The sequence below is a fragment of the Capra hircus genome, chromosome 15 (assembly GCF_001704415.2).
Source record: "Capra hircus breed San Clemente chromosome 15, ASM170441v1, whole genome shotgun sequence".
Lineage (NCBI taxonomy): Eukaryota > Metazoa > Chordata > Mammalia > Artiodactyla > Bovidae > Capra > Capra hircus.
In genome coordinates, this window is record NC_030822.1 from 63714757 (window position 1) to 63727257 (window position 12501).

Below are 12501 nucleotides of genomic sequence, written 5' to 3' on the forward strand. Positions count from 1 at the left end.
CCTGAGAGTTTTATTTACTGCACTGTTTCTAGCTTCGGGCTTCCCTGGTGGCTCAGCTGGTAAAGAATCCGCCTGCAATGCAGAAGACCTGGGTTCAATCCCTGGGTTGGAAAGATCCCCTGGAGAAGGGAACAGCTATCCACTCCAGTATTCTGGTCTGGAGAATTTCATGGACTGTATAGCTCATGGGGTAACAAAGAGTTGGACACAGCTGAGAGACTTTCACTTTCATGCTTCTGCTCAATGATTGTAGAAACAAGTAAGGTCAAACTGGGAGCTTCTTAAATACTGTATTTTTAAAAATATGTCCTCCCTTTCCCAACTCTAATCCAAGAAAATAACACCTTCCCTTCCTCAGTGGGTAGCAACCTTTCCCTTAAGAGTCTGAAGACAAAAAAATACTGCCTTCCCATCCCCTACACCCTGCTTAATCCCTGCCTCCCTGCTACCCTAACAGTCTGCCTTGGAAGTTTCTCCATTAATGCTTTACATCACAACAGGATATGCTTTTGTTTCAGGGCAATAGCAAAAGGGAGAAAGACAAAAGGAATAAAATTTAAAGAAAGTCAAGTAAATTAACTCATCATTCATAACTCACTAAGTTATGATACAAGCTCTATGAAATCTGATAGGTCATGAACTTTGTATTTCACAAAGAAGAGATGATTGAGATTTTCTCTTGAAAGTTGCTAGGCATATTGGATATACCTCCTGAAGTTAAAAAGAATAAAAGGAAAGAATGGCAGTCACATAATAAAGTCATTAATAATATCATTAAGCTGAGCCAACTTCTTTCCATATCTACCACCCACATCTAGATTCACCAGTGAATAGTGGTTCAAGTAAGTGAAAACTATAGCCAATCCTATTTAACAATCACCTAGACACTGAGTAAGAAAAAAAATCCCTTCAAAAATCATCCTCTATATTTAGCACTTATGATTCCACCAATTTATATTAAATACATAATGTGCAACACCCAGCCCCAACTAAAACCAGTTAAGAAAGGAAAATGCTTTCTGGGAATTTTCCTTCTCCCCAAATTTATCTTTGATGTATACATATTTCTTTTCCAGGTAAAAAAGTCTCCCGCATATAAAGAAAGCTGACTGTAAAGTCTTGGAAGGGTATTTGCTGGGCAAAATTTACTCAAGAGTTATCACAGAACAACAGTAAGAGAAACCACACAGATTAAAGTAGTGCATCTCCTTCAAGTAAGAGAAAACTTTTAAAGATGGGCAAGTTCACTCAGAAAGCTAGCATAAAACAGATTTTTAAAACAAAACAAAACCCCCAACAAATGGGGGAAAAAAAAAAAAAAAGACAAAAATCCTTGATCAGCCTTTTCATTTAGAGCTGTGTCAGACTAAGGAAAAAGAATAGCTAATTATACTAGATGTGAAAATTTACCTTGTACAAGAAAAGGTATCAATCCATATAAAGGTTTTTATGTCTAAATTATGCCAACAGTCTCACTAGAAATTACACATGTGAGAGATCTTAGACCACCTAAAATAATCTACCAAATACCCTACCACATAACAATATAAAGCAATCTGCCTTAGCCAGAGACGGGTCTGTGAAGAAAACATTGACACAATGCAGTCTAATCACACACTTTTTCGGTTTCCCTTTTTTGTTTGAAAAATGTTAAGATTATAAATATTAAAAACTTAATTTGACTGGATAATGAATATCTGGAACATCCAGCTGCTTCCTTTCCTTAGTATTCAATACTTTACAAATTTTCACATCATTAGCAATCCACATGAAGATGGCCATAAACCAAACATGATTAATGCTACAAGATATACAAAAATTAATCTTATATTACATGCTCAGAACCAAATTTCTCTCAGCTTGTGAGGCACAGTTAAAAGGAACAAGTTTATTAACAGAAGAGTTTAACTGGAATATGGTTAAAGTTACTTGTCTCACTTCAAAGGCCATACTCTTTTAGTTCAGTTCAGTCACTCAGTCGTGTCCAACTCTTTGCGACCCCATGGACTGTAGCACGCCAGGCCTCCCTGTCCATCACCAACTCCTGGAGTTTACCCAAACTCATGTCCATTGAGTCGGTGATGCCATCCAACCATCTCACCCTCTGTCGTCCCCTTCTCCTCTCGCCCTCAATCTTTCCACGCATCAGGGTCTTTTCAAAAGAGTCAGCTCTTTGCATCAGGTGGCCAAAGTATTGGAGTTTCAGCTTCAACATCAGTCCTTCCAATGAACACCTAGGACTGATCTCCTTTAGGATGGGCTGGTTGGATCTCCTTGCAGTCCAAGAGACTCTCAAGAGTCTTCTCCAACACCACAGTTCAAAAGTATTAATTCTTCTGTGCTCAGCTTTCTTTATAAGGCAATTTACCCTTCTCCCTGCTCTTATATAACTTAAACTCAATTCAGGTTTGGCTGAGCCATCACGCCCTTCAGGAAGCTGTTTCTAGTTTGCCAAGCCCAAGACTTAGGCACATCATTTTCAGGCTTACCTATTCCTTTCCTCATCACCTCTGCCAGTGCACAAATCACAGTACTTAACCAACATGCTGGTTTGTAATTGCTTGCTTATCCATCTGAACTAAAAGCTCTGTCAAAGCTCAGAAGGTATTTTTTCTGCTTAATGTTTTATCCTCTGTACCTACACTATGCCTGGCACAGGATAGGTACAAAAAAAATTCTCAGTTGAAAGAATGGATGGAGGAAATGTGACAAGAAGCCAGAGATTACAGATCAAGAAGATATTTTTAACTCTTAAGCAATCAGGATGTGATTTAAATAAAGCAGAAAGTTCTTTCTGCAGCTCTTAGCATCACATATAGAAGTTTGTCAAAATGTTTATTGTTAAAGCAGTATAACTCTATGGACTATTTTGAAGATTAAAAAAATGAAAAATCATTTATAAGTACAAAGATAATTGCATGCAATATTTGAGGTCTTATGTCCTCAAAAAGTATAAAAAGTCTATATCAAAACTCACTGGAGATAAGAATACATGATTCCATATAATTCCCAGAAGACCAATGAATTCTCTGATGTCACAAAGTCCACAGCAACAAAGAGCCAGGTTTTCTACCAAACTGTTCTATTTTTAATAACAATAACAACAAGAAATCCTAACATTTTATACTAATTCTACCTATGCTAATTTCATAGAAGGAATCAGAAATGAAAGCCACAGAGTAAAACACAGCCTAGACCAACTGTAAGATGGAAGAAGATAAGAAAAGAAACCAGAGAACATCAAAGCAAGCTCTCTCTTCCTTACCTAGTTTTAAAAACAACACACAAAAGTTTAGAGCTGCCAATGGAGTTCAGGCATCTGTTACTGACTAACCAGCTGACATTCTTCTATACAACGGGTAGATTACCCACTCCCTGTATTTCATAGCTCTGTTTCTGTGGATAAATGGAGCTATTAACAGCAGCATTTATTTTTAAAATCCCTTAAAAGGAACTAACAGTCATATAATTGACCATACTATAAGCAAGACACCTTTTTGTCATGCGAATTTAAAGGAGTTGATTCATATATCAGAATCTCTTTTGAATTTCAGTGATAGAATTGACAATTCTGATAATTCTAGAGAGGGTTAAGGAGGGTTTAAATTCTACTGTGGCTAAATACCAAGCTGAGAAGGACAGACATACAAACTCTTTAAAATTCTATCAGATCTTCCTGAAGAGGAATTATTGATCCCAAGGTCAGTTGTCCTCCACTAAATCTGGCTCTCCTTTGCCTGTTTCCTACAAGTGTCTTTCCATGTAGAGAGGCCAAATCGTTACTTGAGCTGAATATCTATGGGTGTCACCAAAGTGAAGGTAAAAGAAATACACAAAGGGAACTTTCAAAGAAATTAGCTTGTACTATTTAGTTTGGGACTAAAAGCCACTTTCTAACTGGTATATCCAGTCCCATACAAACTTGTATCTGAAAGTGATAATTAATATCTGGAGAACAGTGGCAGTGAGGGTGACCAAGAGGCGGGAACACTAGCTGTTGCTGCAATTATTGAGTAGAAGCTAGAAACTGTGAACCAAATAAACCCAGTGAACAGCCAGGAGGATGGTCTAAAGCTAATGTCACAAAATCTTAGCATTTAGTCATATTCACGAGAGGCAAAGAAACAAAGATGTAGCAAAACTGAACAATACAGGGAGACTGTATTGGTGCTATCATTACGCATAGCCGAAGCAATTACTAGTGTCAAAATTCTAGTGTATGGTGAATTTACTTGTGAATACCTTCTCTTATTTAAAACAATGTGGTTTTAGTTTACATGTATCTTTATTCATTGCCACTAAAGTAATTTCAAGAGAGAAGAGAAAATGAGAGTATAAGTTTCACATATGGACTTACTTACAAATTACCCTAAACCTTGCCCTCTAGACTAGGAATGGAAAACAGGTTTTATCTTGTATACTGATCCCAACTGATTGATAGCCCTGTCTGACAAGGACTGCTAGGGCTAAATGGACAGAATACAAAGCCTACCTTGGATGAGGGATTGGGCAATTAAGGCACTAGTAATACGTTCTGCCATTGTGGGGTTTAGTCCAGTAGTTGTCCAAATGTGAGAGAATTTCCTCCTCAAAGGATATCTGGCAATGTCTGAAAATAATTCTTACCTCAACTGAGGAGGTGCTAGTGGTAGAGGATGATGCTAAACAGTCTACAGCCACCCCAAACCCCTCAAAACAAAGAATCATCTGGGCCACAATGTCAGTAGTGCTAAGGCTGGGAAACCATGGTCCAGTCAAATCCATCCTATGATTAGTCCATGGATCAGATCGTCAGTCAAATAACATTACATTTGTCTCAATATAGTTTTCCTGAGCTATCTCTCCTAATGCCTGAGTAATTCTATATAAGCAGATGGGAGTCTTAGAACCAAGGAATCAATTTGATTCAGGCAGATCACACTGATCTGTCCTTAACTTGTACTATGATCACAGACAAATTATTTTATCCTTTGAAAGCTTGTTTTTTTTCATCTGAGAGGAAGAGGTTGGACTAGACAATTACTGTGCTCATACAAAAGATGAAACTGCTAGGAAGCCCCTAAATGCACTAATGGAATAAAGCCCTTGTTAATATTCTTTTCAACAAAAGATAATTTCTCTTTGGCCTAAAACCAACATTTTCAATTCCTTTCAATCTCTGCTAGTGTAGTTACCAGTTATGCCGGCACTTAAAACTATTTTAATCTTTACATAATGCTTAAATATTTCTAATCTGGGTCTTTCCTGGTGGTGCAGTGGTAAAGAATCCACCTGCCAACGCAGGAGATATGAGTTTGATCCCTGATCCAAGACGATCCTACACACCATGAACCAACTAAACCTGTGTACCACAACTAGTTCTCTAAAGCCCAGGAACCACACTGTTGAATCCTGTGCACCCTAGAGCCTATACTCTACAACAAGGGAAGCCACCGCAGTGAGAAACCCATGCACTGCAATGAAGGGTAGCTCCTGTTAATGGCGACTAGAGAAAAGCCCGCACAGCAGTGAAGACTGAGCACAGCCAAAAATAAACACATACAATAATAAAAAATATTTCCCATCTAAACCTTTGCCACTGAATTAGACGCTCTGGCATCTCTCAAGGTATTTCTACTGTCTTTGTCCATCATTATTACACTATCTGAACTTGGCTTCTTCCAGTTCTCCAACAACATATTCTGTCGTTTGTCTCATTTAAGTTATATGGGCTGCCGTCTAAGGGGTCACACAGAGTTGGATACGACTGAAGCGACTTAGCAGCAGCAGTACAGTTGCTTATCATTATACTTCTCTCTTTTACTCTATAAATCTCCTTCCTCAATTAATTAATCAATGAAACTATTTCAGGGCCTTTCTCTGTGCCTATTACATTAATGTTGGAGAGATGAGTAAAGGCTGGAGCTGAATGTGTTGATATAAAAACAGTTTCTGGCTACAAAGCATTTACAGGCTAATTAAAAGGATGAAACATGTGAAACTATTAGAGAAGAAGTCATATTAACTAGGAGGCAGCAGAGAAATGTCACTAAGAGTGTAAGAAATGCCAAAAGAATGAAACGAAATGTCTGCTGTCTGAAGATTAAGGACAACTCAGAAGCTACCAAAAATGTTAGAAAAAAATCCTTACAAATCAGATACAGAAGGATTGCTGTCATCTTACCAATGACTTCAAAAGTTGGCCCTATGTTTTCAAGTTATGTTAGAGAGATATGGAAAACATCACCAAATAACAAACTATAAGAACCAATTAACCTTCCCTTCAGAGAGAAAAATTACACAGAGCATTTGGAAGTTACTGATATAAAGTCATGTGTGTTAAAACCCCACCTATCGAAATGGAGATCCCAGAAATTACTCTGAAAGAGGGGCATTTATATAAGAATAAAAAGGGCAACAAATTTAACCATACTGATAGCTCATCAAGGTCTGGACATGTGTACCAAGAAACTCTGAAGCAGAATACAGGTACTTACTCTTAGAGGTCAATTTCTAAAGATTAACATTATGCTCTGGACCTAAATTATTTAACCCTTATAATTTACATATTTTTTCTAAATCCTAACAAACTGTTTTCACCTGTGATGCTTCTTGGGTTAGGAATGCTATTATATCCATAACTTAGTGGTCCAACAGTAAAAAATCTCAAGTTTCTGGCATCACATGGGAAGACTGTGTTTTGGATGGGTCATTTTCACTATTATAAAATAATTCTATGTCTAGATAAGCACAAGATTAAAATAAAGAGTAAATGAAATGATCTCACCATAGCATTTCCCTAAGGGGATAATCTTTTTGAGACCTCTTCATAATGCTTAAAGCCAGATTATAGCTCTCTGGGGCCTATTTTTTTCAACTCCAAACTTTTCAGACTAGCACTTGAGGGGTTCCAACCACTTTCTTCTCCCCTTCAATCACATTAACTTCATCCAGCATTAGTATCCTCCTTGTGCCTAAATAGGCTCATTGATTTAGAATATCCATGCAGCTCAATATTCTCAAGTTTTAAATTAACAGAATTTCAATATAACCTAATACATCGTACTCTGAAAACAAGTGCTGAGCAGGTCATTCAATTCATTCCATTTCTGCTACTGGTATGGCAACAAATAAGTAAACATTTGAGAGAGGGCTATTTACATATGAGTTTTCCATTATTTTATGTGTTTCTTACTTTTATATCAAAGAATGTTATTTAAAAATTCAGAGATAATTTTTAACAATAATCTCATCAGTACATCAAAATAAAATCTTATCTCTGTTTGCAATAAATATATCCTAGTGGATCAAATACTTAAGCATAAAGATTCAAAAAGAGAGAGAAGAAAAGAATAGAACAAAAAAAGATACAACTCTTTATCACCCATGTATCTGTTAAACAGGTATTACAGGAACAGTAGAAGGGCCTCTAAAACAATGAGAAGAGCATGAGATGTTTGTCTCCATACATCTTTTGAATTTATTAAAAGGAGAAGATTCCTATTCTTAATGCTACCAACAGTAAAAACATACCTGATTTTATTTTCCATATCTTCACTATCTGACTCTTCACAGCTTCTGTACTTATCTGGATCTGGAAGTGTGCTTGGATCAAATCCATCATTATCATCATCGCTCCAATCCAAAAAGGCTTCCTCTTCATCTCTAGCCTAAGAGAACACAAGGAAAACTGTGGTTGAAGAAAACAGCTGATAAATAATCAGGTCTTATTTCTAGCCCCAAATAAATACCGCTAATTGAGATCTTCAAATTAGAAGTCTTCTATTCTCGTGAAGGCCTCTACGTGACTTTCAGAACCATAATCATTTGCATTGAGGGAAAGAACCCACACCATTTCAAAAGTAAAACAAAATATAGTTCAAAAAGTAAATCATTATTAAGTCCCTTATATGCAATATAGGAAAAATTTGACAGTTTAATTACTTCCAAGTTACTCAACTATCAAAGAAATAAAAGTATAAAATAAATCTGTTTTAGTGCTCCTGTTCACTATGCAAATTTTAAGGCTACCAAAAATATTAGGTAAAGATATAAAAAGCCAAATGAAAGCATACAGGAACATTTGCCTGATAATTTTATAACCACAATAAGCCTGAAAATGACAATCAAATCTTTACAAGCTCATTAATAGTAAGGGACCTTCTAAATTCAAAGTAAGTATACAAAGTCACTAAGAATGATGAAAAAAAAATAGGATGAATACCAAGATACAGAAAGTTGAAACTATCCAGTTTCATAGTTTCATGTAAGTAGGTAGGTAGGTAGGATTTTTTTATTTTGTTCTGCAATGGTTTATTTTTGTCAAAGACTGAAGTAATGCAAAATTAAAATAAATTTACTACACATTTTATGTAATGAACATCCCTCATAACAAATTTATCTTTGGTGGATTGGTTTTGTCACCTGGTAGATAAGAAATACAAACAAACATTGTCACGTGCATTTAACAGATTATAAGCAGTAAGCAGGACTAAAAAACAATTCTGGATGAATTTCTCTTAGTGGATACACTTTATAAATTTTCTTCACACCATATGATTCAATGATTCTTTGATTTCAAATGTTTACTGTCATTCAAATGAAACTGAATAACAACTCAGAATATCACAGCTATTGACTGTGTAGGCCTCTACTGAAGCCTGAAGTCTGCTAACACTTTTTGAACAGCTTTCCCTTGATAACCTCTAAACATAACAAAAGGTGGTAGAAGTAAAGAAAATAAGGATTAGTCACCACTGCAAAAGTTCCTTATTGCTTTCCTGGTAAAATTTCCTGCTAAAAATAAAGGGTCTGGAAACAAGTATCAAAAGGGAAAAAGAAAAGGCTGCCCTTAGAGGCAGTAAGCAGGACACTCAACAAAATACTACTATATGGTCCACTTGAAAATAATCAAGGATATCAACAAAAATTGAATGTCATCATGTACTGAAGAACACTAATCTCCCAAGTTACAAGATATTCCAATTTTCCAGTCTGATGCTCTCAAAGGAATCTGCTATCTAAAACGTGCAGATAGAGAATTACCAAAGTTTTGTGTTGGCCAAAAAATTGGTTTGGGTTTTCTGAACAAACTGTTTGGTCATCCCAAAAAATCTTAAGCTTTTTTGGTCCAAAGAGCTTGTGTTAATGTGGATTATATCTAATATCATTTACTGTATGAGAAGTTTAAACTCAGAATTTTAAAAAATTCATTACCTTAAAAGCAATAATAATAAACTCTGTATCACTGTATATTAACACATATTAACACAGTGTTTTATGAAAATAGCTACAAATTCCAAAACAAAAGAACTATGTTTTACATTTTAAACAAATCTCTTAATGTCTGGCTCAGAAGAAGGTATTGGATTCTTATATCTGCTTTTGCATTCAATATGTTGTTCTGGTTGAAATATATGCAGAAAATCCAGTCTCTCAGAGATGGGAAGGGGAAAATTCATTTAATAGCCTTTTTAAAAGACAGAGAGTTCCAGAAAAACATCTATTTCTGCTTTATTGACTATGCCAAAGCCTTTGACTGTGTGGATCACAATAAACTGTGGACAATTCTGAAAGAGATGGGAATACCAGACCACCTGACCTGCCTCTTGAGAAACCTGTATGCAGGTCAGGAAGCAACAGTTAGAACTGGACATGGAACAACAGACTGGTTCCAAATAGGAAAAGGAGTCCATCAAGGCTGTATATTGTCACCCTGCTTATTTAACATATGCAGAGTACATCATGAGAAACGCTGGGCTGGAAGAAGCACAAGCTGGAATGAAGATTGCTGGGAGAAATATCTAACCTCAGATATGCAGATGACACCACCCTTATGGCAGAAAATGAAGAGGAACTAATATATAAACAGCGTTTACCTCTCTCAGGACGCTTCCATGAGAGACAGCACAGATACTACGACACATCTATCCCTTGCAGATGGCTGTGACATGTCAGTCTGTTGGAACATCTCAGCTGGAAACCCATTGCTCTAAGTAAAATGGAAGTATTACAGGATCCTTAAATACTCAAATACAGGAGACTAAAATTGGTACCTTATAGATGCTGCACTCTGGCAGCAATAGGAGGGGAGGGTGGAGGGTATCAGATCTGAAGGTAGGATATCAGCTTAAAACTACCGATACACTAATCCAGGTAAGGCAAGGGATTCAGTGAAGGAAGTGGCAGTGGAGATGGAGGTGGGCAATAGGTATGAAAGATGTTAAGAAGGGAGAACCAACTAGACTCTGTGGACCACATGGGTATATATAATACATTTCAGAGAATCAAAAAAAAAATACGTTCATAAGCATAGTTGTACATGTTAAGTATGATCTAAGAAAGTTTAGTAAATATTATGAAGATGCTTTACAAAAAATGTCTTCCTTCAACAAGATTTTATTAAGGAGACACAGTACAGATATACTGTTAGGTACTGGGGATGTAGCAGTGAATAAGACAAGGTCTCTGCCCTGATGAATAAAACAGCTGTTCTAAGATAGTTTTCCACACAAACACTAAACTGAAAGCCACATTCTTCTATTTCTGGGAAGCATCTCATCAACAATGAATTGACTTCAGAGAAGCCAATGGCACCCCACTCCAGTAATCTTGCCTGGAAAGTCCCATGGGCGGAGGAGCCTGGGAGGCTGCAGTCCATGGGGTCGCGAAGAGTCGGACACGACTGAGTGACTTCACTTTCACTTTTCACTTTCATGCATTGGAGAAGGAAATGGCAACCCACTCCAGTGTTCTTGCCTGGAGAATCCCAGGGACGGGGAAGCCTGGTGGGCTGCTGTCTATGGGGTCTCACAGAGTCGGACACGACTGAAGAGACTTAGCAGCAGCCCTGCTAAATGTTTAACAACTGGCAGAATGCAACCTGGGATCTGCGCTGTCAACATGCCTCTCTCTCTTCAGGTACTGCCAGGTTGGAAGCTGCAACAATTCCATCCCCCGCTGACTAATCACTCCCATCTCTCTTCTCCCTCCCAGCTCAAAATGAAACAAGAAGCCCTACAGTTACACCCACATCCCATACTCCTCTTTTAAGGCTGAGAAATTAATGTAGTTCATACACACAAAGAGATCAGGGGCACCTCTATGAACTGACTGTTCCTGAAATAAGGAATCAATTTTAAGTAGGATGAAGATATCCAAAAAAGAAATGTAATCCAACTAGCTTTTATTTTGCTTTCAGTTGTGATAAGAAGAAGAAATATAGATCAGAAGTCGCATTCCCCTACAAATTTATGAAGTGCTCTGACATATATTACCTTACTTCATCTCCAAACTCTATGAAGTAGGAAGAAAAAGAACTATTGTTCTCATTTTCAAAATTAAGAAAATGTGATTCAGATGATTAAACAGCTTAACCAAGGTCACACAAATATGTACATATGCTAGGTCCTCTCCTACATCACCTGAATCTCAACTTTCACCAATAAAGCTTTGAATTTACCACTTGTATAATTATTTCTTCAGAAATAAGAATATTTTATAAGCTTCAAAAGACATATAAGCTTTCTGTGTCATCTTGTATGTGACCATCTCCACTCTTACTACCCTTGTCCCATATCGTTCCTCTCTGTTCTGTGGAACATTGCAACCGGCTTTCTAATCAGTCTCCCTGTAACCCTTCTTCATCTAACCACTCCAATTCTGTGTTGTCATTTGTTGCTGCTGTTCAGTCAGCCATGTTAAACTCTTTGTGACCCCATGTACTGCAGTGCATAAAACTTCTGTTAACTATTTCCCTGAGTTTGCTCAAACTCATGTCCGTTGAGTCGATGATGACATCCAACCATCTCATCCTCTGTCATCCCCTTCTCCTCCTGCCTTCAATATTTCCCAGCATCAGGGTCTTTTCCAATGACTCAGCTCTTTGCATCAGGTGGTCAAACTACTGGAGCTTCAGCTTCAGCATTGGTCCTTCCAATGAATATTCAGGGTTCATTTCCTTTAGGACTGACAGGTATCCCTGTTGTCCAAGGGACTCTCAAGAGTCTTCTCAGCACCACAGTTCAAAAGCATTAATTCTTCAGTGCTCAGTCCTCTTTATAGTCCAATTTCTCACATCGTACATGACTATTAGAAAAACCATAGCTTTGACTATACAGACCTTTGTCGGCAAAGAATACACGGTCTAGGTCCGTCATAGCTTTTCTTCCAAGGAGCAAGCATCTTTTACTTTCATGGCTGCAGTCCCTGTCTGCAGTGATTTTACAGCCCAAGAAAATGAAGTCTGTCACTGTTTCAAGTTTTTTCCCATCTATTTGCCATGAACTGATGGGACTGGATACTATGCTTTCTTAAGTGAACAATGCATAGAAAGAGGAAAAAAATAGAATGGGAAAGACTAGCGATCTCTTCAAGAAAATCAGGGATATCAAGGGAACATTTCATGCAAAGATGGGCACAATAAAGGACAGAAATGTTATGAACCTAACAGAAACAGAAGATATTAAGAAGAGGTGGCAAGAATATACAGAAGAGCTGTACATAAAAGGTCTTAATGACCTG

General features: G+C 37.3%; 1 protein-coding gene across 1 annotated transcript in view; it reads right to left on the bottom strand.

Moving 5' to 3' along the window:
- Positions 1-12501, bottom strand: part of DDX10 (DEAD-box helicase 10) — a 311750-nt gene that overhangs the window by 23571 nt on the left and 275678 nt on the right. Inside the window, exon 17 of the mRNA XM_018059822.1 lies at positions 7513-7649. Within this exon, the coding sequence (XP_017915311.1) occupies positions 7513-7649 (137 nt within the window). The remainder of the gene's footprint in view (positions 1-7512; positions 7650-12501) is intronic.